The 25,608-nt window shown below is 42.6% G+C and overlaps 1 protein-coding gene across 1 annotated transcript in view; it reads left to right on the top strand.

Annotated features, from left to right (window-relative positions):
* Positions 1 to 24,786, top strand: part of LOC126095706 (neurobeachin-like) — a 794,263-nt gene extending 769,477 nt beyond the window's left edge. Inside the window, exon 38 of the mRNA XM_049910457.1 lies at positions 24,553 to 24,786. Coding sequence (XP_049766414.1) covers positions 24,553 to 24,786 — 234 coding nt within the window. The remainder of the gene's footprint in view (positions 1 to 24,552) is intronic.
* Positions 24,787 to 25,608: the final 822 nt, after the last annotated feature.

The raw sequence follows: 25,608 nt of genomic DNA, 5'->3' as shown, positions 1-25,608 counted from the left end.
CCACAATCAACTGTATGGAGAGTCCTACGAAAAAGGTTAGTTATGAAACCTGAACGTCAACTAGCCGAGGCGATGGATCGGCCGCCAGGCAGCCCGTGACAGAGCACTTCATCACTGGCCTCCAAGAAGCCCTGATCTTACCCCCTGCGATTTTTTCTTATGGGGGTATGTTAAGGATATGGCGTTTCAGCCACCTCTCCCAGCCACCATTGATGATTTGAAATGAGAAATAACAGCAGCTATCCAAACTGTTACGCCTGTTATGCTACAGAGAGTGTGGAACGAGTTGGAGTATCGGGTTGATATTGCTCGAGTGTCTGGAGGGGGCCATATTGAACATCTGTGAACTTGGTTTTGAGTGAAAAAAAAACTTTTTAAAATACTCTTTGTAATGATGTATAACAGAAGGTTATATTATGTTTCTTTCATTAAATACACATTTTTAAAGTTGTGGTATTCTTTTTGAATCACCCTGTACATATTACATAACGTAAAATAGGCCACAACCCTGTCTCACTTCCCTTCTCAACCACTACACCCCTTTCATGTCCTTCGACTATTATAACTGCTGTCTGGTTTCTGGGCGTGTTGTAAATAGCCTTTCGCCCCCTTTATTTTACGCCTGCTACATTCAGAATTTCAAAGAGAGTATTTCAGTCAACATTGTCAAAAGGTTTCTCTAAGTCTACAAATGCCATGAACGTAGGTTTGCGTTTCCTCAACCTATCTTGTAAGATAAGTCGTAGGGTCAGTAATGCCTCGTGTGTTCCTACATGTCTCCGGAATCCAAACTGATCTTCCCCGAGGTCGGCATCTACCAGTTTTTCCATGCTTCCGTAAAGAATTCGTGTTACTATTTTTCAACAATGATTTATGAAACTAACAGTTCGATAATTTTCATACCTGCCAGCATCTGATTTCTTTGGAATTAGGATTATTATATTCTTCTTAAAGTCTGAGGGTATTTAGCCTGTCTCACATGTTGCTCACCAGCTGGAAATGTTTTGTCATGGCTGGATCTCCCTAGGCTATCAGTAGCTCTAACGGGCCTTGTTTCGACTGAAGTCTTTCAGTGCTCTGTCGGATTATTCTCGCAGTGTCGTATCTCCCATATCATATTCATCGACGTCCTCTTCGATTTCTATACTTCAGATTCATCTCCTTTGTGTAGACCCTCTACATACTCGTTTCACCTTTCAGTTTTCCCTTCTTTTTTTAGTACTGGTTTTCCCTCTGAGATCTTGATATTCATGTAGCTGCTGTCTTTTCTCCAAAGGCCTCTTTAATTTTACTGTAGGCGGTAACTACTTTTCCTTTTGTGAATTCCGCTTTTAAATCCTTACATTTATCCTCTAGTCATTCCTGCTTATCTGTTTTGCACTTCCTGTCAATCTCATTTTTTAGTCGTTTGTATTCCTTTTCTCCTGCTTCATTTGCCGCATTTTTATACTTTCTCTTTTCATCAATTAGATTCAATATCTCCTGTGTTATCCGAGGATGTCTATTAGGCCTTGTCGTTTTACCTATTTGATACTCTGCTGCCTTCACTATTTCATCTCTCAAAGCTACCCGCTCTTCACTCGTTTTCTACTGTATTCCTTTCCCATGTTCTTGTCAATCGTTACCAAATGCTCCCCCTGACACTGTCAACAACCTCTGATTGTTTCAACCTATCCAGGTCCCAGCTCCTCATTTTCCAACTTTTTTGCAATTTTTTTAGTTTTAATCTGCAGTTCATAACCAGTAGATTGTGGTTAGAATCCACATGTGCCCCAGGAAATGTCTTACAATTTAAAATCAGGTTCCGAAATGTCTGTTTAATTGTATATAACCAGTCTGAAAGCTTATGGTGTCTCGAGGTCTGTTCCATGTATGGAGCCTTCTTTCGTGACTCTGTGATTAAATTGCTATCTGTGCAAAAGTGTACCAGGCACCTTCCTCTTTCATTCCTTTCTCCCAGTCCATATTCACCTATTACTTTTCCTTCTCTTCCTTTTCCTACTATCGAATTCCAGTCCCCCATGACTATAAAATTTTCGTCTCCCTTAACTATCTGAATAATTTCTTATATCTCATCATACATTTCCTCTATCATCTCGTCATCTGTGGAGCTGATTGGCATTGCTGCGGTTGGTGTGGGCTTCGTGTCTATCTTGGCTACAATAATGCGTTCACGATGCTATTCATAGTAGCTTATCCGCCTCCCTATTTTTTATTCATTATTAAACTCACTCCTGCATTACCCTATTTGATTTTGTAATTACAACCCATTGCTCATCTGGCCAAATATCCTGTTGCACTTGCCATCGAACTTCACTAATTTCCACTACATGTGACTTCAAGCGGTCCATTTCCCATTTTGAGTTTCCTAACCTACTTGCGCGATTAAGGGATTTAACATTACGCGCTCCGATCCGTGGAAGGTTAGTTTTGTTTCTCCTGATGACGACATCCTCCTGAGTAGTCCCCGCCTGGAGATCCGAATGAGGGACTATTTCACCTCTGGAATATTTTACCCAAGAGGCTGCCATCATCATTTAACCGTAGAGCAGAGCTGCCTCCCCTGGGAAAAAATTACAGCTGTAGTTTCCTCTTGCTTTCAGCCATTCGCAGTTTTGGTTGATTTGTAAGGCCAGATCAGTCAATCATCCAGACTGTTGCCCCTGCAACTGCTGAAAAGGCTGCTGCTCATCTTCAGGAGCCACATGTTTGTCTGGCCCCTCAACAGATACCCCTCCTTTGTTGTTGCACCTACTGTATGGCTGTCTGTATCTCTGGGGCATGGGAACCTCTCCAGCTACAATGTCCGTGGTTCTTAGAGGGTGGGTTTCTGCTATACTTCACCAAAAGTTGAAATGAAAAAATGGTTCAAATGGCTCTGAGCACTATGGGACTTAACTACTGAGGTCATCAGTCCCCTAGAACTTAGAACTAATTAAACATAACTAACCTAAGGACATCACACACATCCATGCCCGAGGCAGGATTCGAACCTGCGACCGTAGCGGTCACGCGGTTCCAAACTGACGCGCTTAGAAACGCACGGCCACACTGGCCGGCGTTGAAATGAAATTAACACTTGCTTGACAGTGCTCGCCCTAGAAGAAATATGTGGCAACGCGGTAATAAATAACCATTAACATTTATTAATAGTTAAGGTACAATTTTGTACATGACTTTGGTTACCGTTTGACGCGTTGTGCTTTAAGTCCTATATCAGACACAGTGAAGTCTAAATAATTTTGCTGTCTCATGGGATGCGGATAATTATTATTTTGGGACCGTCTAATCACAACTGATTAAAACACAATTTTTGTGGCAGCTGTCTCTTGGCAGGCTACGACATGATCACGGGGACTGGAAGTATTATACAGGCATTTGTAGTTGACTGCACCTATTGCTCCGTAAATAACGACTGATAAATAGGAGCTGTTGCGTTCAATCCCGGATAAGGGCGGAGCTTCTTCCTCGTTCCACTCCGTCGAAGACGCCCTCAGATTCACTCAGCCTGCTGTTAAAATGAGAACCGGAGATCTTTCACGGGTGTAAAATGCGGTCGGGGCTGCGTTCTAACTCCAGTCAGGCCAATAGTCCGATCAAGAGCTTGCGCCCCAGGATTTACCTTTACCTTACCAATTTTGCCCCAGGAACTGATCATCCGGAAGTCTCGGCGAGTTTCTAACGATGTGACCTCCCTGTGCACTACTGCGTCGTCTCCGACCAGGTTCGTAGGGCTACAGGTTTTATCAGCCAGCTCGTTTATAGACGAGCATATCGTGATTAACACGGGACTACCACACTACGTTGAGGTATGTGAGAAGCTAAGTTCACTTGCGTCGATGCTTTTCTATTAAGGACGACATGCTGAATTTTGTGCATTACGGTGTCAGTCCATCCGCTCATCTGGTCGGATCTTGCATATACACGTCGTTTACTTTCGAGACGGCGATGCGGCAGAGTACCCGAAGATTTGCTAGGAGCCCAGAAACACGGCACCTATCCGAACTCCGCTGAGTACCGCCTTGTGGATACTTTGAATGGACGGAAGAGAAGCGACATTACACGTCGACATAGGCGAGTGAAAAAAATCACGCTTCCTTCGGTATTTTAGAGGACTCCAGAAGGTGAGGAGGGGATGGGCGCGCGGCCCGCCCTGCGTGCGCTATTGACCGCCGGAGGTCCGCTCCGCATGCAAAACGGCGTTTAAAAATCAATTACCGCCTCGTTTGCCGCGGCGCGCCGCTCATTACGGCGGATAACCTCTGGAAACGCGGGCGCCATCAGTCAGCCCGCAGACACGAGCGCGGCGGCCGCCCCGGGCAACCGGCCGAGCGCCTAACCTGCGCTCTCGCTCTCGTCGCCAATTCAGTTCGCGCCCACAGCGAGGCTACCGACGACTCCCAGCCTACACTCGCGGGCTGCTTTTTGCTCCAGGAGCGAGCAATCTCGAGGGGAGCCGTCGGGGGCGGCATTGGCGTCCCGACCCACTTAATTCCCGTCGTGCGTGTTAAGCTAATGCTACACGGCAGGCAGCAATACGTGGTTATCTGCGTTTTACGTGTCGCTCTTAAAACTTCACGATCTTTGAAAGCGTCTAGCACATTACCTCACTCATTTAATAGACTCCCGGTAATAATCTGGTGTGCTAAGTGACAGTTCTCTCTTCTCTTCTACCTTGCTTAGGCGTTAACACCTGTTGCAGTTCCTACATGTACAGGTTTACATTTACATGGGTACTCTGCAAATCACATTTAAGTGCCTGGCAGAGGGTTCATCAGTCACCTTCACAATTTTCTGTTATTCCAATCTCGCATAGCGCGCGGAAAGAACGAACATCTATATCTTTCCATGCGAGCTCTGATTTCCCTTATTTTATCGTGGTGATCGTTTCTTCCTATGTAGGTCGGCGTCAACAAAATATTTTCGCATTCGGAGGAGAAAGTTGGAGATTGGAATTTCGTGAGAAGATTCTGCGGCAACGAGGAACGTGGCCGCGCGGGGTAGTGGCGCCTTGTAACGTTCCGCGCGGCTACCCCGTCGGAGGTTCGAGTGTGTGTGTGTGTGTTGTCCTTAGCGTAAGTTACTTTAAATTAGATTAAGTAGTAGGCAAGCTTAGGGACCGATGACTTCAGCAGTTTGGTCCCATAAGTCTTTACCACAAGTTTCCAAATTCTCTAAGAAACGTCTTTGTTTTAATGGTATCTATCACAAATCCTGTATCATGTCGGTGACACTCTCTCCTCTATTTCGCTATAATACGAATCGTGCTGCTCTTTTATGAACTTCCTCGATGTACTCCGTCAGTCCTATATGGTAAGGATCCCACAGAGCGCAGCAGTATTCTAAAAAAGGACGGACAAGCGTTATTTAGGCAGTCTCATTAGCAGATCTGTTACATTTTCTAAGTCTCCTGCCAATAATACTTAGCCTTTCGTTAGTCTTCCTAACAACATTTGGTATGTGTTCCTTTCAATTTAAGTTGTTCGTCATCGTAATTGCTACGTATTTAGTTGAATTTACTGCCTTTAGGTTAGACTGATTTATCGTGTAACTGAAGTTTAACGAATTCCTTTTACCACTCATATGGATTATCTCACACTTTTCGTTAATTATGGTCAATTGCCAATTTTTGCACCATACAGATATCTTTTCTAAATCGTTTTGCAATTAGTTTTGCTCTTCTTATGACTGTACTAGTCTATAAACGACAGCGTCATCTGCAAACAACCTTCTTGTGGCCGAGCGGTTCTAGGCTCTACGTCGCAGGTTCGAATCCTACCTCGGGCATGGATGTGTGTGATGTCCTTAGGTTAGTTAGGTTTAAGTAGTTCTAAGTTCTAGGGGACTCATGACCTCAGATGTTGCGTCCCATAGTGCTCAGAGCCATTTGAACTCTCTCTCTCCCTCTCTCTCTCTCTCTCTCGTTTTTTTTTTTTTTTTTCTTTTTTTTTTTTCAAGCAACCTAAGACGGCTGGTCAGATTGTCTCTCAAATCGTTTATGTAGATAAGGAACAGCAAAGGGTCTATAACACTACCATGGGGAACGCCAGAAATCACTTATGTTTTACTCGACGACTTTCCGACAATTACTACGAACCGTGACCCCTCTGAAAGGAAATCAAGAATCCAGTCACATAACTGAGACGATAGTCCATAAGCAGCTATGTCACTACAAGCCGCTTGTATGGTACTGTGTCAAAAGCCTTCCGGAAATCCAGAAATGCGGAATCCGTTTGAAATCCCTTGTCAGTAACTCTCAACACTTCCTGCGAATAAAGAGCTGGTACTGTTTCACGAGAACAATGTTTTCTAAATCCGTGTTGACAGTGTGTCAATAGACCGTTTCCTTCGAGGTAATTCATAATGTTCGAACACTATATGTTACAAAATCGTGCTGCATACAGGCGTTAATGAAACGGGCCTGTAATTTAGTGTATCGCTCCTATTACCTTACTTGAGTATTGGTGTGACCTATGCAACTTTTCAGTTTTTGGGTACGGATCTTTCGTCTAGCGGACGGTTGTAAATGATTGTTAACTATGGAGCTATTGCATCAGCATACTTCGGAAGGAACCTAATTGGTATACAGTCAAGTGATTTAAGTTGCTTCACTACTCCGATGTTATCTACTTCTGTGTTACTCGTGTTGGCAGCTGTTCTCGATTCCAGCGTAATCCGTTAAAGTCGAGCATCATGAGAAAAGAAAGACAAAGGGTTAGAGCATAACGTCCCGTCGACGACGAAGTTATTAGCGATGGAGCACGGGCTTGAACTGTGGAAGAAAGAGCGAAGAAAATGCACCATGCCCTTCTGAAAGGAACTGTCGCGAGATTTCCCTTCAACTGTTTAGTGAAACCACGGAAATCCTGAATCTGGATGGCGGAATGTGGGTTTGATTAACCGTCCTCCCGAATACAAGTCCAGTGTATTGCTACTGCGCCACCTCATTCAGTCTACAACACATCCTCATATCCTACATCGTCATATACAATTGACACTTTTACACAAGGCCAGTTTAAGGTGGTGGGGGCCACGTAGGGCTGATGTACTAACAGATGGTATGCACTTTGATTTTTGAACTGTTATATGACTGACGTAGTGAAACGCTAAACCTATCAGACGTTGGTAACTCTTATCAGCTATTATTAGCAAGAAAATATTTAAATGCCACCCTGTGTTTTGTTGCTCTTATCTGTAACAAAGTCGTTACTGGGCAATAGTTTGTCAAGAGTGTCAGATCGTGAAGCTGAATGCTTACTCGGTATGAGACCAAATCGTTCCGAGTCAAATATGTGTTTCTATGTAATTTTCGTTGGATCACCCGCTCTCATCCGGAAACCTTTGCTGGTTAAGCGTTTCCACATTAGTTAGGCTTGTCAGTCAGCCGGAGGTCTGTACCAACTATGTTTGTCACCTGGATTCTGAGGCCGTTCTCGCTTCTGTCGGGAAACGAGCATGGCTGTGTGTTCCTCAACCTTTACTACACAGTGGAGACTTATAAAGACTCCTTGGATGAGTCATGAATGCACTGGCCACCACAGATGGCCACTCGGGTGGCGGAATGTGGCTGGAAATGAGCATTTGCTTAATTTACACAAAACTTTGTTGTTTTTAATTGGAAAATCAGCATGCTAGTACGCGACATAGCAATTATTACAACAGGCCAGACAGTAAATGTGTAGATCAATAATCTTAAAATATTTAATCGTTAACTGCCGGAGTAAATTCCCATATTTCATGTTTCTCCTACAAAAGCAATCGCCCCGCACCATAGTGGTAACCGAGAGTCGACAGAAACCCCTAAAAGATAGTATGTGTAAAACTATGGGACTATGTGTAAAATTTTAAAACCGTATTTTGAACAAGCTTCAGCAGACCAGAGTGGAACAGAAGACATAAATAAAACACTCTGCTAAATTGTGATACGTCGTTAAGTGTTGTTGAACAAAATAGGATTGCGACGAATGTATTCCACGTACATTATAAAGTACATACATTTTTATGGCAAAATTATTATTTCTAGTACTGCGCGCAATAATAAGCGCATAATCCTAAATAGTACTGTTGTTTTAAATTAAAAACTGATGTCGGTTAAATTTCCGCTTCTCTGATGTTATGCCACAACAACAGTTAACATAAATTTCTCAACACATTTGCGGGGACCCAACTAAAAATAAAACCATTACTGCAGTTCTTATCACAAAAAATAAATGTGTCATGTAATTGGTCTCGGAAAATGTGACTGTGATGTGGGTGACATAGGTCCAGTCAGTCGTATTATTAACAAGTGCATTCATCATCATCATCATCATCATTTATTGCCTTATCGGGCCTTTAAGGCCTACAGCAAGAAGAACAAAAGGAAAAGTAAAGACAAAAAGACTTACAAAAGTACTCTATACAGTAGTAAAAGTTACATATGTACATTACAGCTTAAAGAAGAAACGAAAAAATAAACAGGGCATTCAATCAAAGGTTTAAAAGGCAAGAGGGATACATTACAGAAACAAAAAAAAACAAAAAAAAAAAAAAAAACACACACGCAGTGTCTGTCAATTACACGAGAGGAGGGAGCTGTTGCAGATGGCAGTCCATCTCATCCGGTCGTTGGCGTCCTCCTCCACGGCTGCTGGTTCCACTTCTTTCAGGATCGTTGTTATCCTATCCTTCCATCGAGTTCTTGGGCGTCCTCTAGGGCGTTTTCCTGTGGGTTGAGAGTGGAGGACTCTGTTTGGAAGGGATCCGTCTGCCCGTAGGATGTGGCCAAACCATTGGAGTCTCTTCTGTGCCAATATTCGTCCAATGTGTGGCTTTCCATACCGCTGGTATAAATCTTCTTTTTTTCTTCGTTCCCATTTACCTTCCATGGCATTGTAGATGGGTCCATATATCTTCCGAAGTACCTTCCTTTCAAATGCACATATTGCTTCTTCTGCTGTTGCTGATGTTGCCCAAGTTTCACAGCCGTATAAAAGTGCATTATAAAATTAAATTGCACAGCACTCCTAACAATTATTGAAAACTGACTGGTGGCCGCTATCTCGATAGTTGACTCGAAGATAGCGCAATCACAGCTGGTCCAGAATAATGGGCTGCGTATCTTGTGTGCAGCGAGCGAGGTGGCGCAGTGGTTAGCACACTGGACTCGCATTCGGGAGGACGACGGTTCAATCCCGCGTCCGGCCATCCTGATTTAGGTTTTACGTGATTTCCCTAAATCGCTCCAGGCAAATGCCGGGATGGTTCCTCTGAAAGTGCACGGCCGACTTCTTTCCTCGTCCTTCCCTAATCCGATGAGACCGATGACCTCGATGTTTGGTCTCTTCCTCCAAACAACCCCAACCCAACCCATATCTTGTGTAGAAACCCTTGCGACTGGCTACTATGGAACGCCAGTCAGCGATAGCAGAGGGAATGTTTACTAGGCATAAACTAGTAGACTTTTACCTACTGACGATAGAAAAAGTGGTATGTTCCTCGAAAACTTGACTTTTGGCTTAAAATTGACTCTGTATATATAGCGAAACACATTTTTATTGTACTCGCTATTAAATACTTTTATTCTAATATTATATCCAAATAAAAATTGTGGCTGACTCAGTCGATGCTTTTTCATTAGAAAAGAACTTGATTAAAATAGTGTGGCTCAGTGGTGGAGTTCCAAACAGTGGAGCCAAAGGTCTTACGTTTTGATCCTCAGCCAATCCTAGGATTTCTGTCTGCCATCTATCGCTTCTTACATCGTTGACAATGTTTCCTGATGTAAAATGCCAAGCTGCGCCGTGTTTCGGAGTCGACGTTGAACCGTAGGCCCTCCTTTACAACTGGTTGAATAAGTCAGTTCTGTGGTGGGGGCAAGGCAACGGCATACTATCCCCAACAGGACAGTGGGAAGTACCTAAGTACCTAAGTTAGTTAGTTGAATAGTTAGCTAGTTACATGTTCCACGGATAATTTGAACGATTCTTTTATCGAAATGACATGAACGAGTCAGTTTATGGTGTATGCTACGCATGATTAGTGTTAACATTCAAAACATTATTAGTTTTAGTTCTACTGAAGCAACTACACTTTTCTCAGTGTTTACAAGTTCCTAAGTAGAATTTCGCCAGTGGAATAGATGGTGTTGCCCAGGAGAAATAATTTTATATTAGAATTAAAACTTGCTTCGCTACCTGACTAACATTTTACTTTATAGAGCAGACGATAAAATTTTTTGTTGCTGCATATTGAACTCCTTTCTGACCCGCTGACAGCTTTAACAGTGGGTAATAAATGTCATTTTTCTCCGTAGTGCTGTGGGTATCGACATCACTGCTCTTCTCAAATCGTGACGGATTATTTGTGACGAATTTCATTAGCGAACATATGTATTGTGACGCCGCAGTCAAAATGCCTAGGTCCTTCAAGAGATACCCACATGACGTCCGTGAGCGAATACCACATATTATTCTTACTGCTCGGTTTTGTGCAATCAGTATTTTCTTTCTAGGTTATGAACACTCCGACAAATTATTCCGTGAGACATTGAGTGGAAATATGAAAAATATATCAGGAGGCTGATACGTTTGTTTCCAAGGTTAACAATTATTCGAAGGGCAAAAGTAGCTGTTCTTAATCGTTTGAGCAGCTCAGTAATATGCTTCTTCCAATTTAAATTTTCATCAATATGTACACCCAGAAATTAGAGCATTTTATCTTTCTTACTGACTCCTGCTCTTGCGCTACATCAGTTGTTGGTATCACTATTTGTTGTGCAGAACGGAATGTAGCGATTTTTTTTCTTTTCAAAATTTATGGACAGTTCGTGTTCAGAGAACCACTTAATAATTCTTGGGAAAACATCTTTTACCAACTCTTCTGTAACTTTCTCTCTTATGGGATTTGTAATAACGCTAGTATCGTCTGCCGAAAGTACAAATTTTGTTTGTTATAGGTTAGTGTATGGTCATTCACATATGTAAGGAATAGGAGTAGACCCAAAATTGTACCTTGTGGGACACACTTTGCGATTTTTCCACAGTCACTAAAATTTTCTACCTTTCCGACATGGTCTTTGCATTCTGTTTCAACCCAGCTGTGATGAAACCATCAGTTCCCTGAAACTTGAGTTTTTCCAAGAGAGTAACGTGATCTACACAAATCAAATTACTTGGAAGATCATAAAAAATACCAATCGGCGATATATTAGTATTTAAGACTTGAAGTGTTTGATGAGTGAATGTATAAATAGCATTCTCGGTCGAGCAGTCATTCTGGAATTCATACTATTGGTATGCTAAGTAAATTGCTTCGACTTAAGTGTGCGACTACTCTTGAGCACATTACTTTTTCTAATATTCTGGGAAAAGATGTCAGTAAGGAAACTGTACGATAACTGTTTAAGTCAGTGTTGCCACTTCTCTTATGATGTGGTTTAACGATTATATATTTTAACCTGCCTGGAAAAATTCGTTGTGCCAGTGATTCGTTGCGTATATCATGAAGGACATTATTGCGTTGTATACATCACTGAGGACATTACTTATTAAGCTGGAACAACTTTTCAGAATTCTGCTTCAATGAGCTTTTCAATGAAGGATGTTGATGCTACTTCTAGTTGCCTAATGTTTCGTGGAATAACATTTTGAATACATTCTCTTGCTTCTGAAACTGAACCTTTAATCCTATATTTGCTGCTATGTTTAGGAATTGCTTGTTAAAAGTATTTGCAGCTGAGGGTTCTGTCTCCAGTTGGACAATGTCCCCTACAGTTTTAATCTCAATATCTGCATTGTTTATTCCTGTCAGGACTTGCATACTTCTGTACATTTTAATGACTTTCCTTAAAATTCTGTAGTATTTTTTGTAGAATGCAAGTATATCAAATCTTGACTTACTCTGGCGTTTGCATAAATTTCCCTCTTCCTCTTACATGAGATTTTAATTCTCTTAGTTATCCACGCGTTACATGTTTTTAATGACCTTTTGGATAATTTTTTAGGTAAGCAACTTTCAAAATCGACACAAATTTACCACGGAATAAATTGAATTTGACGTTAGCCTCCTTTTCTGCATATACCTTATCCTGTAACGCCCCTTTTAGCTTACTCTTCTCATTAATAAGCCTCACTGGTTTGCATGAGCCAGCCTCAGCGTTGTAATATGCCATACTGTATATTTTCATTAAGTGTGCGTTGTGGTCAGATAGTCCGTTAGCAGTTGGGTACACATTAATTGTTTCAGTGCAAGCAATGTCTGTAAAAATCTGATCAGTACAAAATCTATTTGTTTCAGTATTTTTGACTTTGTGTCCAACTTTTACGTATGTTGCATATCCTGCTTTTTCCATTTCAACTCTACACAGAAATGATGCAAGTCTGTAATGCATGATATTTATAGTCTCCAGCTCTATGGTTACGTGGTGTTCAGGAAGACGCAGAACATCTATTCTTACAGAATTTTCCACATTTTCTACGCATGCAATAAGCTCATCTATTTTGTTTTTCAACACTCTGATGTTCTGATGAAACAAATTAATTTTATTTTTCTGGAAAGTCTTACATGGATCACGCTCTTGTACTGCTTTAATTTCTTTCGGTATACTCTGTTTGTAACCTGACTCTAACCTAAAAAATGTGCCCCTTTGATGCCAGTAAACACAGGGATCTTACCTTGTGTGCTTGTTGCCCTCCCTGCATTTCTGCAAGGTGTTCAGCTAATCTTTCCTTCTCCCTCCTATTCGGGTGCAGACCATGATTATCCTTGTGCCCCAACCGCAGCAACAGTGACAACACAGATATGAGATTTTGTTTCAGTCGAAATCATTGTGGTGTTGAAACAGATTTTCGGACTGATGACAGCTGTACTGTAGTACGTCCTCTTTATACAACGTGGCCAAAATAAAACTGACCCAGAAAGTGTGAAAGACTGGCGCGGAGTTGACTCTCGTACAGAGTACTGTCCGCTATGGAAACACTAATTACGATACGTCAGTCGATTGTTGTCACGTCTTACATGCGCATTTCCCGCATGTTCTCTCTGTCCCAAACGCTTAGCTGTGTAATTACATCTGACTGAGTGAGTGAAGTAGACGTCTTTTATTGACCAGTTGAATGCAGCACGAACAAACAGCGCTTGTTCGTAGTCGAGTGTTATGCGAAGCACATTTCATGGAAAACAAGCGGAACTGTTTGCGCAGGACGTTTTCTCGCAAATTCTTAAGCAAAGTCTTCAGGGCAGAATATAGTGGAAAATGGCTTGAATTTGGAGCAAATAAAACCCGTGGTGTTCAAATGGCTCTGAGCACTATGGGGCTTAACATCTATGGATCAGTCCCCTAGAACTTAGAACTACTTAAACCTAACGACAGCACACAACACCCAGCCATCACGAGGCAGAGAAAATCCCTGACCCCGCCGGGACTCGAACCCGGGAACCCGGGCGTGGGAAGCGAGAACGCTACCGCACGACCACGAGATGCGGGCGTGGTGTTTATTAACCAATAGGCTCATATGTACATCTGCACCTGTGGTTTGAACCAGTCTAGAATCAGACGAATAAGAAAATGCTGCCGTCTGAACGTGTTACATTTAGTGTGCTCTGCAGGAATACGTATGAGGATTAAGCCATTAATGCAAAAGGTTTTTTACGATCCAGACTAAGCAGCACTCTGCGTTAACATTCATATTTCAGCTCTGAGTGGCCGAGCGGTTATAGGCGCTACAGTTCGAATCCTGCCACGGGCATGGATGTGTGTGATGTCCTTAGGTTGGTTAGGTTTAAGTAGTTCTAAGTTCTAGGGGACTGATGACCTCAGAAGTAAAGTCCCATAGTGCTCAGAGCCATTTGAACCATATTTCAGCTAGCTTCGAGATCGAACGGATAAATTAGTAAAAAATGTACTTAGAACTTATTTCCTTAGACCAAATTCTTTCTTGTTGTAATCTCTACTGAACTCATTGCATCTGTCCCAGCAGTGTCACAACTTTTTTTATTCCCGTAGATAAAAAAAAAAATATTTTCAATGCTGCGTAATAAGCACTTTATTCAACAGAAATTGCTACTCTCCGAGCCAATTATTGAGCTTCAGAAATAGAATAATTCATCTGAGATTAAAGCCGAGAAATAGAAGGACGGGGAGCAGTTTCCAAGTGTACGTCATAGCAGTGGCTGACGTCAGAGGTTAAACGTGGTCCAAGTAGAAATTACCACTTTTGAGCTCTGATATCTATTGATTTTGTTTCCTCTAAGAATGAATAATGGCCAGTCGATGATTTGTGTTTTTCCGAATAGTCAATCATGATGACATTGCATGAATCCTGACAAGGGAACATCTCCATCGCACCCCCCTCAGATTTAGTTATAAGTTGGCACAGTGGATAGGCCTTGAAACACTGAACAGAGATCAGTCGAGAAAACATGAAGAAGTTGTGTGGAACTATGAAAAAAATAAGCAAAATATACAAACTGAGTAATCCATGCGTAGGATATGCAACATCAAGGATAACGTGAGCTCAGGAGCGCCGTGGTCCCGTGAGCAGCTGCGGAACGAGAGGTCCTTGGTTCAAATCTTCCCTCGAGTGAAAAGTTTAATTTTTTATTTTCAGACAATTATGAAAGTTCAGGCACTTACACATAATCAACTTCGCTCTCCAAAATTCCAGGACATGTTCAGATTTGCTTGGGAATATGCAGGATTTGACGGTCTACACACGGAAAATTTTGAAAACGTTGAAAACATATGTTTTGACAGAGCACAGAGAAAACTGTGTGATTGTGAAACTGTTGCATTCATTTGTTGCATTTTATGTGACAAACTCTTATGTTTTCATCACTTTTTTGGGAGTGATTATCACATCCACAAGAAAACCTAAATCGGGCAAGGTAGAAGAATCTTTTTACCCATTCGCCAAGTGTACAAGTTAGGTGGGTCGACAACATATTCCCGTCATGTGACGCACATGCCGTCACCAGTGTCGTATAGAATATATCAGACCTGTTTTCCTGTGGAGGAATCGGTTGACGTATGACCTTGCGATCAAATGTTTTCGGTTCCCATTGGAGAGGCACGTCCTTTCGTCTACTAATCGCACGGTTTTGCGGTGCGGTCGCAAAACACAGACACTAAACTTATTTCAGTGAACAGAGACGTCAATGAACGAACGGACAGATCATAACTTTGCGAAAATAAAAAATTTAACTTTTCACTCGAGGGAAGACTTGAACCAAGGACCTCTCGTTCCGCAGCTGCTCACGCTAACCACGGGACCACGGCGCTCCTGAGCTCGCATTATCCATGATGATGCATATGTTGCGCATGGACTACTCAGTTTGTATATTTTGCTTATTTTTTTTCATAGTTCCACACAACTTCTTCCTGTTTTCTCGATTGATCTGTGTTCAGTGTTTCAAGGCCTTTCCACTGTGCCAACTTATAACTAAATCTGAGGGGGGTGCGATGGGGAGGTTTCCTTGTAAGAAACGGCCTCAATCTCTTTTCTCGGAGTTTTGAATTTCTTCGGCCCATTTTCATACCTAGTTTTCAGCGCAGTTATGTTCCCAGGTATAATGGTGAACAAACGTTCCGTATACAGTCACATAGCGGTATCAACTTCTCCAAACACGATTCTGAGGAACACTTCTCAGGATGTTTTCAATCTGGAGTAGCTTTTTCATATACAGAACCAAATTATATTTAATGAAAAGAACGTCGGTGGATAAGCTCCGTTACCTAATTTTGACTCACAGTTAACAAACAACTTACTTGGAATTTACATATTACACGATCGGGCTGAAGTTTCGGCCGGACTGTACCAACATTAACATTACGCCAAGTAGATAAATTTACGAACCAAAATCTTGATATGCAAGTTGGTTGGTGGTACTCCTCGCTAAGCCTACGCGTCAGAATTTTGGAACATAGGTGTCGATACTCGTGTAAAGAGACTACAAATTGTTCAGTAGTTAAATCTGTGCATTTTATGCGACGTTCATAACGAACGCACTGATTCTTCAACGGGCTGGTGTCTCTCACATCACCAGAATCGTAAGTGAATGTTCACAGAAAATATGTGAACAATCATAGGCTTCACAACATCAACTCCTAGCGTAGTTAGATGCCAACGTACTCAATTTCGAGTACGCTAAAAACTCATCCTTTTGTAAACTGTTTCACTTCTAAAACAACACAAACACAATCACTCATCACAGATTTCCACTCCAGAAAAGCTCCTGATACATGATTTATGGGGCTTTCTCGGCCTGAGTCATAGACGGCATGTTTTCGGCTGTGCAAAGGAACGGATATTTTCATTTTCAAGGACAACATTTGACTGCCGACCTAGTTCTCACTGATACACTAACACAACCTTCGCTCTAAACATATCCCATTTGGAAGGATAGCGATTCAAATCCCTGTTTGGATATCCAGGTTAAGTTTTCTGTCGTTTCACTCAATCGCGTAAGTTCGGTAGGCAGGTTTTTTTTGAAAAGGATACTGGCTATTCCCAATCCCAGGACACAGGCTATTCCCAACCCCAATCCGAGCTTGTGTTCCAGCCGCATTTCTCAGACTAGAATGCGGAGATCTACATATCCTTCACAGAGTATGATGGAAAAATGACGCAACCAGGATCCACTAGTCAGTTTTCAGAGTTCACTACTCGCAGTACCTGAAGAAGACAACTACGTTAGTCGTCGAAATATTGTGCACAAACGTGGAATTTGATAGTTTTTGGCTGTGCAATCGATCAAACCAAGAAAGTCCCAGAAATCACATGTCAGCAGTTTGTCACATACGGATCAATGTGACACTTGCTAGAGAAATGTATTGTGTTTGTTTTGTGAACGGGTATGGATGAGAGGAGGAGAAATAGTGAAAGCCGGTGCTAGTGCATAGTTTGCCCTTCTGGAGAAACAGGAACAGGGCCGCCGAACTTAACATTGCCATTGGACGGATGCGTCATCAGGTACGCCACATGCTGTCACTCAGTGGGGGATTGTTTGTTTATTAATTGATGCGTTTCATTCTTCATTCTGCTGCCTTATGGCTAAGTATATTAACTGAGAGTTTATTACACTGATGGAAAAAATCCCAACGTCAAGGAGGAGTTGTGCGAGATAAACGAAAGTTGGTAGGAATGTTTCCACCTTTGAAAGATGACAACTACGTTAGTCGTCGTTCAAATTTTGCGCCAGTCGCGTAGGCACTAATGACACCACTGTATGATGCTGATCAGGTTTGCTTTAAATAGACGCTGTCTCGGTCGCGATCGTTAGTTATCTTTCAGCTTTGAAGTAATGAGTTGATGTTAGTCAAGAATGCCTTTGAAACGACGAAGATGCCATTATTGGCAGATCTCTTGAGTGTGAGTGAGGTCGTGTAATGGGGATACGAGAAGTTGGCTGTTCCTTCCGCGATACTGCAGAAAGACCGGGCAGGAACGTAGTCACTGTACGTGTTCGCTGGCAGGAGTGTGACGAGAGAGTGCCGTCGCAAGAACATCGGGCCCCTGAGGGGCACGTGGGATTAGCGAGAGGGAAGACCGTCGTGTTTGGCGTGTGGGTCTGGCGCGTCGTAGTGCACCTGCAGCAGCAGCAGCAGCAGCGTAAGTAGCAGTTGGCTCCCTAGAGTCACAACGAACTGCTGCAAATAGGTTACTTCTCGGACAACTCCGAGCCATACTCCCTGTAGCGTGCGTTCCACTCACCCCAGATCTCCGGCGTTTGCGATTTCTGTGGCGTCGAGCTACAGCTCATTAGAGGGCACAAGGAAGATCTGTTGTGATTTTTGATGAAAACTGTGTCTGTCGCAGTGCCAGTGATGGCCACGGGTTGCTTAGGAGGAGGTCAGGAGAGCGCCTGCAACCAACCTGTCTGCGGCCTAGACACACTGGACCTTCACCTGGAGTTACAGTCTGGGGGTTATCACACGCACCCTGATCAAATTTGTACGCCAGTCTGATGATTCGACCTGTTGTGCTGCCATTCATGAACAGCATTGCAGGGGGTGCTTTTTAAAAAAGATAACGCTCGTCCACATACCGCTTTTGTAACCGAACATGCTCTACAGTTTGTCGACGTGTTGCTGTGGCATGCTCGATCACCTGATCTGTCACCAATCGAGCACGTATGGGACATCACCGGACGACAACTTCAGCGTCACCACAAACAGCATTAACCATTCCTCTATTGACCGACCAAGTGCAACAGGCATGGAACTCCATCCCACAAACTGACATTCGGCGCCTGTACAATACAATGCGTGCACATTTACATGCTTGCATTCAACATTCTGGCGGTTACACCGGTTTCTCATTTGCAGTGGCTTATGTCGCGCTTACATTAACTGTGATCTTGCAATGTTAATCACTTAAATATGTTACCTAGACAAATGCATTCTCGAAAAATGCCTTACTCTACATTAATTATTTCTTGGTGTTAAAAGGAAAGTTGTAATGATGAAATAACGTATTTTCTAGCAGGTATAGAAGGCACACAAGTAGATATAAAGAGCGCAGAGCAGTATTTGAGATCAAAAGTGTCGTATTCAGTTCTCAATTACGGAAAGATCGTTACTATATATATTGTCTCGCTTGTAAGAGAGTGGTTGTGTTTCCATTATTCGAAGCCCCTGTGTTCTTCCGCGATTGTTGATTGCACATTTATTGAAATCAGACGCTCCGGTTTCGAACGAGTTGGACTCTTTCAACAAATCTAAATCTCTCATGCTCCTTCTGTAGCACCTATTTCACGAGTTCTTCCCATTTCATATCACTTCCTATTATGATCCCCCTAAATAGATAAACTATGTGACATTGTTCAGATGTTAGCCGCCGATTTTATTACCAGATATTGTTTCTTGTTCTCGTTTAAGGAGAGCTGCCATTCATTTTAGCAGGTAGAAATTTCATTCAAACCTTTGAACATTTCCTTACGACCGGCTGACGACGGTGCTTCTGTGTTGACAAGAGCGAACGATCCGATAGCGCTGCTGCCCTATGCGGTATTGCGTTTATGTTTACTGAGAACGTTGGAAGTCCTTCTACACTTCCCTGACGCACTCCCGACGTTACTTTCGTACTTTCGACATGTTGTTCAGTTTGACGTAGTGAGTTCTATTTCTAATGTGAAGTGAATGGCAGAGGGTAATAACATTATATGGCATGTTAGTCTTTCTTCCTGTTCCAGTCGATATGGAGCGCTGGAAGACTGACTGCTTAAATGGCTCTCTGCCCTCTGTAATCAGCCTAACCTTGTCCTCGCGGCCCCTAAGGGATCGACACGTAAGCGGCAGGAGTACGTTTCTTGATTTAATACTGGTTGTTGAAACTTCGCAAGTAAACTTTCTCGGGATTGTTAACGTCTGTTCAAAAGAGTTTGTCAGTTCAGTTTCTTCGGCATCGACGTGACAGTCTCTCAAGTGTTGAACAGACCTGTGGCCATTCGTGCTGCCCTTCTCTGCGTACGTTCATCATCCTCTGTTAATCGTGTTTGGCACTGATCCAACATGCTTGTCCGGGATTGTAGGATAGGTCACAAGATTGATTTGTAAAGAATCTACTTCGTAGATTGATTAAATTTCGCCAGTATTCTGCAAATTAACTGAAGTCTGGCACCTGCTTTATCTACGACTGAGCCTGTGTGATCGTTCAATTTCATGTCGCTATAAAGTGTTACACTCTGATGTCTGTAGGTGTTGACAGATTCCAAACATGACTCGTCCATATTGTAGTCATAGGATTTTTTTCGTTTTTTGAAGTACACAAGTTTACGTTTCGGAACAATTAAAGCAAGTTGCCAGTCTTTCCACCATTTTGAAATCTTATCGAGACCTGTGCGAACATACGTGCAGATTTGATTAATATAGTATTATATTATAAATAACTACATCAACAGCAAAAATCTGAGACTAATATCAATAGTGTCTGGCATGTTATTAGAATTCAGGAGGCACACTTTCTTTGGACATCCCTGAAGTTACTTCTATTTCTGTCAACGACTTTACCGTCCGAGACACATGCTGCGTTCTCCCTACCGACGAATCGTCCATACAGATACAATTTTTTTGATACTCCATGTGATCGTACTTTGCTTTGTTACAAAGTGAAACGCTGTTTGAAAGTCAAGAAATACTGCACGCACCTAGTAGCCTTGATCAATGGTTTTCACCATGTAATGTAAGAAAACGGGGAGTTGTCTTTCGTATGACTGACGTTTTTCGGAATACGTGCTGTTAGGCACTTTAAAGTTCATTGTTTTCGAGTTTCTTCATTATGTTTCAGCTTAGTATATCTTCTAGGATTCTACAATGGATAAACATCAGTGAGAATGGACGGTAGTTTTGTGGATAAATTCTGATTCCCCTCTTGTAAATAATGTAACCTGGGTTTTCTTCGAATCACTAGGCACAGTTTTTGTCGGATGGATCTACAATGTTGTTGTTGTTGTTGTTGTTGTTGTTCTTTCTGTGGTGGTGGTCTTCAGTCCAGAGACTGGTTTGATGCAGCTCTCCATGCTACTCTAACCTGTGCAAGCTACTTCAACTCCCAGTACCTACTGCAACCTACATCCTTCTGAATCTGTTTGGTGTACTGATCTACCTATCTTATCTTCAGCATTCTTCTGTAGCACCAGATTTCGAAAGCTTCTATTCTCTTCTTGTCTAAGCTATTCATCGTCCATGTATCACTTCCATACATAGCTACATTCCATACAACTACTTTCAGAAACGACTTCCTGACACTTAAATCAATACTCTATGTTAACAAATTTCTCTTCTTCAGAAACGCTTTCCTTTCCATTGCCAGTCTACATTTTATATCCTCTCTACTTCGACCATCATCAGTTATTTTGCTCCCCAAATAGCAAAACTCCTTTACTACTTTAAGTGTCTCATTTCCTAATCTAATTCCCTCAGCATCACCCGATTTAATTCGACTACATTCCATTGTCCTCGTTTTGCTTTTGTTGATGTTCATCTTATATCCTCCTTTCAAGACATTGTCCATTCCGTTTAACTGCTCTTCCAGGTCCTTTGCTGTCTCTGACAGAATTACAATGTCATCGGCGAACCTCAAAGCCTTTACAGCTTGCTCAGTATACAGATTGAATAACATCAGGGATAGGCTACAACACTGTCTCACTCCCTTCCCAACCACTGCTTCCCTTTCATGTCCCTCGACTCTTGTAACTGCCATCTCGTTTCTGTACAAATTGTAAATAGCCTTTCGCCCCCTGTACTTTAACCCTGCCACCTTCAGAATTTGAAAGAGAGTATTCCATTCAACATTGTCAAAAGCTTTCTCTAAGTCTACAAATGCTAGAAACGTAGGTTTGCCTATCCTTAATATATTTTCTAAGATAAGTCGTAGGGTCAGTATTGCCTCACGTCTTCCAACATTTCTGCGGAATCCAAACTGATCGTCCCCGAGATCGGCTTCTCCCAGTTTTTCCATTCGTCTGTAAAGAATTCGTGTAAGTATTTTGCAGCCGTGGCATATTAAACTGATAGTTCGGTATTTTTCACGTCTGTCAACACCTGCTTTCTTTGGGATTGGAATTATTATATTCTTCTTGAAGTCTGAGGGTATTTCGCCTGTTTCATACATCTTGCTCACTAAATCGCTGAGTTTTGTTAGGCCTGGCTCTCCCAAGACTGTCATTAGTTCTAATGGGATGTTGTCTACTCCCGGGGCCTTGTTTCGACTTAAATCTTTCAGTGCTCTGTCAAACTCTTCACGCAGTATCATATCTCCCATTTCATCTTCGTCTACATTCTCTTCCATTTCTATTATATTGTACTCAAGAACATCGCCCTTGTATAGACCCTCTATATACTCCTTCCACCTTTCTGCTTTCCCTTCTTTGCTTAGTACTGGGTTTCCATGTGTGCTCTTGATATTCATGCAAGTCGTCCTCTTTTCTCCAAAGGTCTCTTTAATTTTCCTGTAGGCAGTATCTATCTTAGCCTTAGTGATATGTGCCTCTACATCCTACGATCTACGATATGTTATGCTTAAATTAGAACCTAACTTATCTGCATATTTGGGATGTTATCGGACAGGGATTCGGGCAATGGAACTTTGAGTTGGGATATTCCAGCTGTTTCTCATCGCCATTGACGCTAATATCAATACATTCATCGTACTTCCATATCGCTTTTTCGCACGATTTTCTACGAACCAACGATAATAGGTTACTGGCAGGTTCTACATTTGTAGATTTCCGGAAAGCGTTTGACACATTGCCCGCCTGCAACAGTTCACTAAGCGCCGCTCAGATACCTAAGCGACTCGAAGACTTATTAAGTAATCGAAACCAGTACGTTGTCCTCGGCGGTGAGTGTTCATTAGGACAAGGGTATCTTAAGGAGTGCCCCAGGAAACTGCTATAGGTCTGCTCTTGGTCTGTATATATCTGACTCATAGGATGAGCAGCAATGTGTTACTGTTTGCTTACGACGCTGTAGTGTACGGGAAAGAGTCGTCGTTGAATCGCTGTAGGGGGAGAAACGACGATTTAAAAGAATTTCTGTGTGGTGGGATGACTGGCAGCTTACTTCAAATGTGGAAAAATGTAAGTTAATGCAGATGGGTAGCAAAAACAATTCTGCTTGACACAGAAAACGACAGTAAAATATTCTATGCGTGACTTTAAAAAGCGGCTTCAGATGTAACGAGCTCGTGAGGTCGGTTTCAGGGAAGCTAAATAGTAGAGTTCTCCCAATAATTCTAGGAAAGTGTAGCTTGTCTAAAAAGGAGACACCGTGCAGAAAACTAGCGCCACCCATTGTTCCCTACTGTTCGAGGGTTTGAGCTCTACTCTGGGTCGAATTACAGGAAGAGATCCAAGCGATTAAGAGACGCGCTGCTAAATTTTTACCGGTAGATTCGATCAACATACGTGTATTGTGCAGATACCTCGGTAACTCAAATGAGTGTTCATGGAGGAAAGGCATATTTTTCGCTATTGAGAAATGCGCCCTGACGAAAAAGACTGCTTCATCTGTATGATAAATGTTTATTAACATATTTATTTCATAATTTATAAGAAACGATAACCAGTAGATGCCTCAGCATTCTTTGTCCAATTGCAATAAAAATGTTCAACCGTCAGAGGTCGTTAGTTCAATTTAAAAGACGGTAGAATACAGGGAGCTTCATCTCGACATAGGAAATCGACGGCGTGACACCTTCATGACAACATGAGGCAGGCAGCGACCTGTAGAAGAATTGATGTTATGCCTTAGATTTCCTGTGTCGAGTTGATGTTTCCTGCATTCTGCCATATTTTACGTTGGTCCGCCGACGTCTTGACGGTTGACCATTTATATCATAATTGGACGGAGAATGTGGTATCATCTAGTGCTTATATTGTTGTAGTCTTCAGTCCAGAGACCGTTTTGATGCAGCTCTTCATGCTACTCTATCCTGTGCAAGCTTCTTCATCTCCCAGTACCTATTGCAACCTACATCCTTCTGCATCTGCTTAGTGTATTCATCTCTTGGTCACCCTCTGCGATGTTTACCCTCCACGCTGCCCTCCAATACTAAATTGGTGATTCCTTGCCTCAGAACGTGTCCTTCCAACCGATCCCTTCTTCTAGTCAATTTGTGCCACAAAAATTCCTCTTCTACCCAGTTGTACTCAATACCTTCTCATTAGTTACGTGATCTTCCCATCTAATCTTCAGCATTCTTCGGTAGCTCCACATTTCGAAAGCTTCTATGCTCTTCTTGTCCAAATTATTTATCGTCCATGTTTCACTTCCATGCATGGCTACACTGCATATAAATACTTTCAGAAACGACTTCCTGACACTTAAAATCTATACTCGATGTTAACAAATTTCTCTTCTTCAGAAACGCTTTCGTTGCCATTGCCAGTCTACAGTTTGTATCCTCTCTACTTCGACCATCATCAGTTATTTTGCTCCCCAAATAGCAAAACTCATATGTGTCATTTTCTAATCTAATTCTCTCAGCATCACTTGATTTAATTTGACTACATTCCATTACCCTCGTTTTGCTGTTGTTGATGTTCATCTTACATCCTTCTTTCAAGACACTGTCCATTCCGTTCAACTGCTCCTCCAGGTCCGTTTCTGTGTGTAGTGCTTACAGTTTGAAATAAGTTATGGAATAACTGTGTGTCTCTGAAGATGTGGCACTAATGCCACGAAAGTAGTTGGACCATAAATCAATTTTTATCATATGGCAGAAGCGGTCGTTTTCATCGTGGTACAATTAGCTGTGAATGCCCACAATGCAAAATTTACTTTAACTGCGAGCATTTTACGTTGTGCTCTACCGTGACTGTTACTGATATCGAATGAAACAACAAGGTTCCTTCAGCAGTCACTGTTTATTTACATCCACGACACATTTCGAAAGTTTAAACCTTCGTCATCAGGTGGATTTACACGGGTGAGTATGACGTAAGTGTCACGATTTTTGGGTACCTTGTGGCATTGTCTTGTCGTCAGTGGTCAGAGACTTCTTTCACTGTCGTAACGCATCACCCGTGCATTGTATATTCATCGATCGCCGGAATCTGGACGGGTGAGAGCAGCGAGGAGGCCCGGTGCGCGGCTGCTGGCGCTGGTGCTTTGCATACGGCCTACCTGTGTGGCCCGGCGGCGCCCCGCGTGGGCGGCAGGGCGGCCGCTGCCTGGCGCCCCTCTGGCGCCGCCCCCTCCCCCGCCCTCCACCCCCACCTCCCGCCGCCCCCTGCGGCGGTCCCGTCCCGGCTAGGAATGCGGCGGAGGCGACCCGCCGCGAACCGAATATCAACGAGCGCTATTAAATAAGTTGCGAGCGGCCGCCTGTCGCCAGGTGACAGCCGCCCCGCCGCCCACGCCTCTTCCCACGGCCCGCGGCATCGTTAGCTGCACATTCCGTAATTGCCCGGTCATCAGCTGTCCCGCTCGACTACATCATTTGTCGTCGACATTGGCGTGTCACGCCCTGTGTATGTGCTCCCCTATTTCAGCTCTCCGACGAAAATTTGATTCATTTAAATCAACTAATAAGCTCCTCCAATATCGCCGGTTCTGTGCAGAATTGAATCCTCATGTAGAAAACAATCACAAGCGAATCACTTACGTCCGAAAGAACGGACACCACACATACGTATAATTTCTTCGCTTTTCCACGGGCTGTTTGTGTTAGCCTAATCATTTCGTTTCATCTTCATCACAACGAAACGCAGCTCATCGAAGAGGCATCAAATAGATAAGCTTCCAACAGGCGGCCGAAAAATCCCAGGAACAGGGCAGGGAGTGGAGGAAACGAATCAGAAACTCAAAAATGTTGTAAAATCGCTTTCATTAACCATCAAACTTGGTAGTGTTACCATTTTATAAAGGATATCTGCTATCCGCAATTTGCTGCTCACAGAGAGTATAGTTTGTATGAGACTTGTACACATTACTTTGCTGTCAGGAAGATAACTTTCACATACATGCGAATACTTTCTCTAGTCACAGTTTCTGTAGTTTTATACATTGGCTGTTAACACATTGCGAATTGAAAGTGCAACGTTTCTGGAAGCCTTTAGAACTCAATGGCATGTGTTTCAGTTGCAGTCAGATAAAAGGCGAGATAATTTAAAGATTTCGTGACAAAT

This window comes from Schistocerca cancellata, chromosome 8 (assembly GCF_023864275.1).
Source record: "Schistocerca cancellata isolate TAMUIC-IGC-003103 chromosome 8, iqSchCanc2.1, whole genome shotgun sequence".
Classification (NCBI taxonomy): domain Eukaryota; kingdom Metazoa; phylum Arthropoda; class Insecta; order Orthoptera; family Acrididae; genus Schistocerca; species Schistocerca cancellata.
Note: the sequence above shows the minus strand (reverse complement) of the source record. Positions and strands in the feature narration are given on the sequence as shown.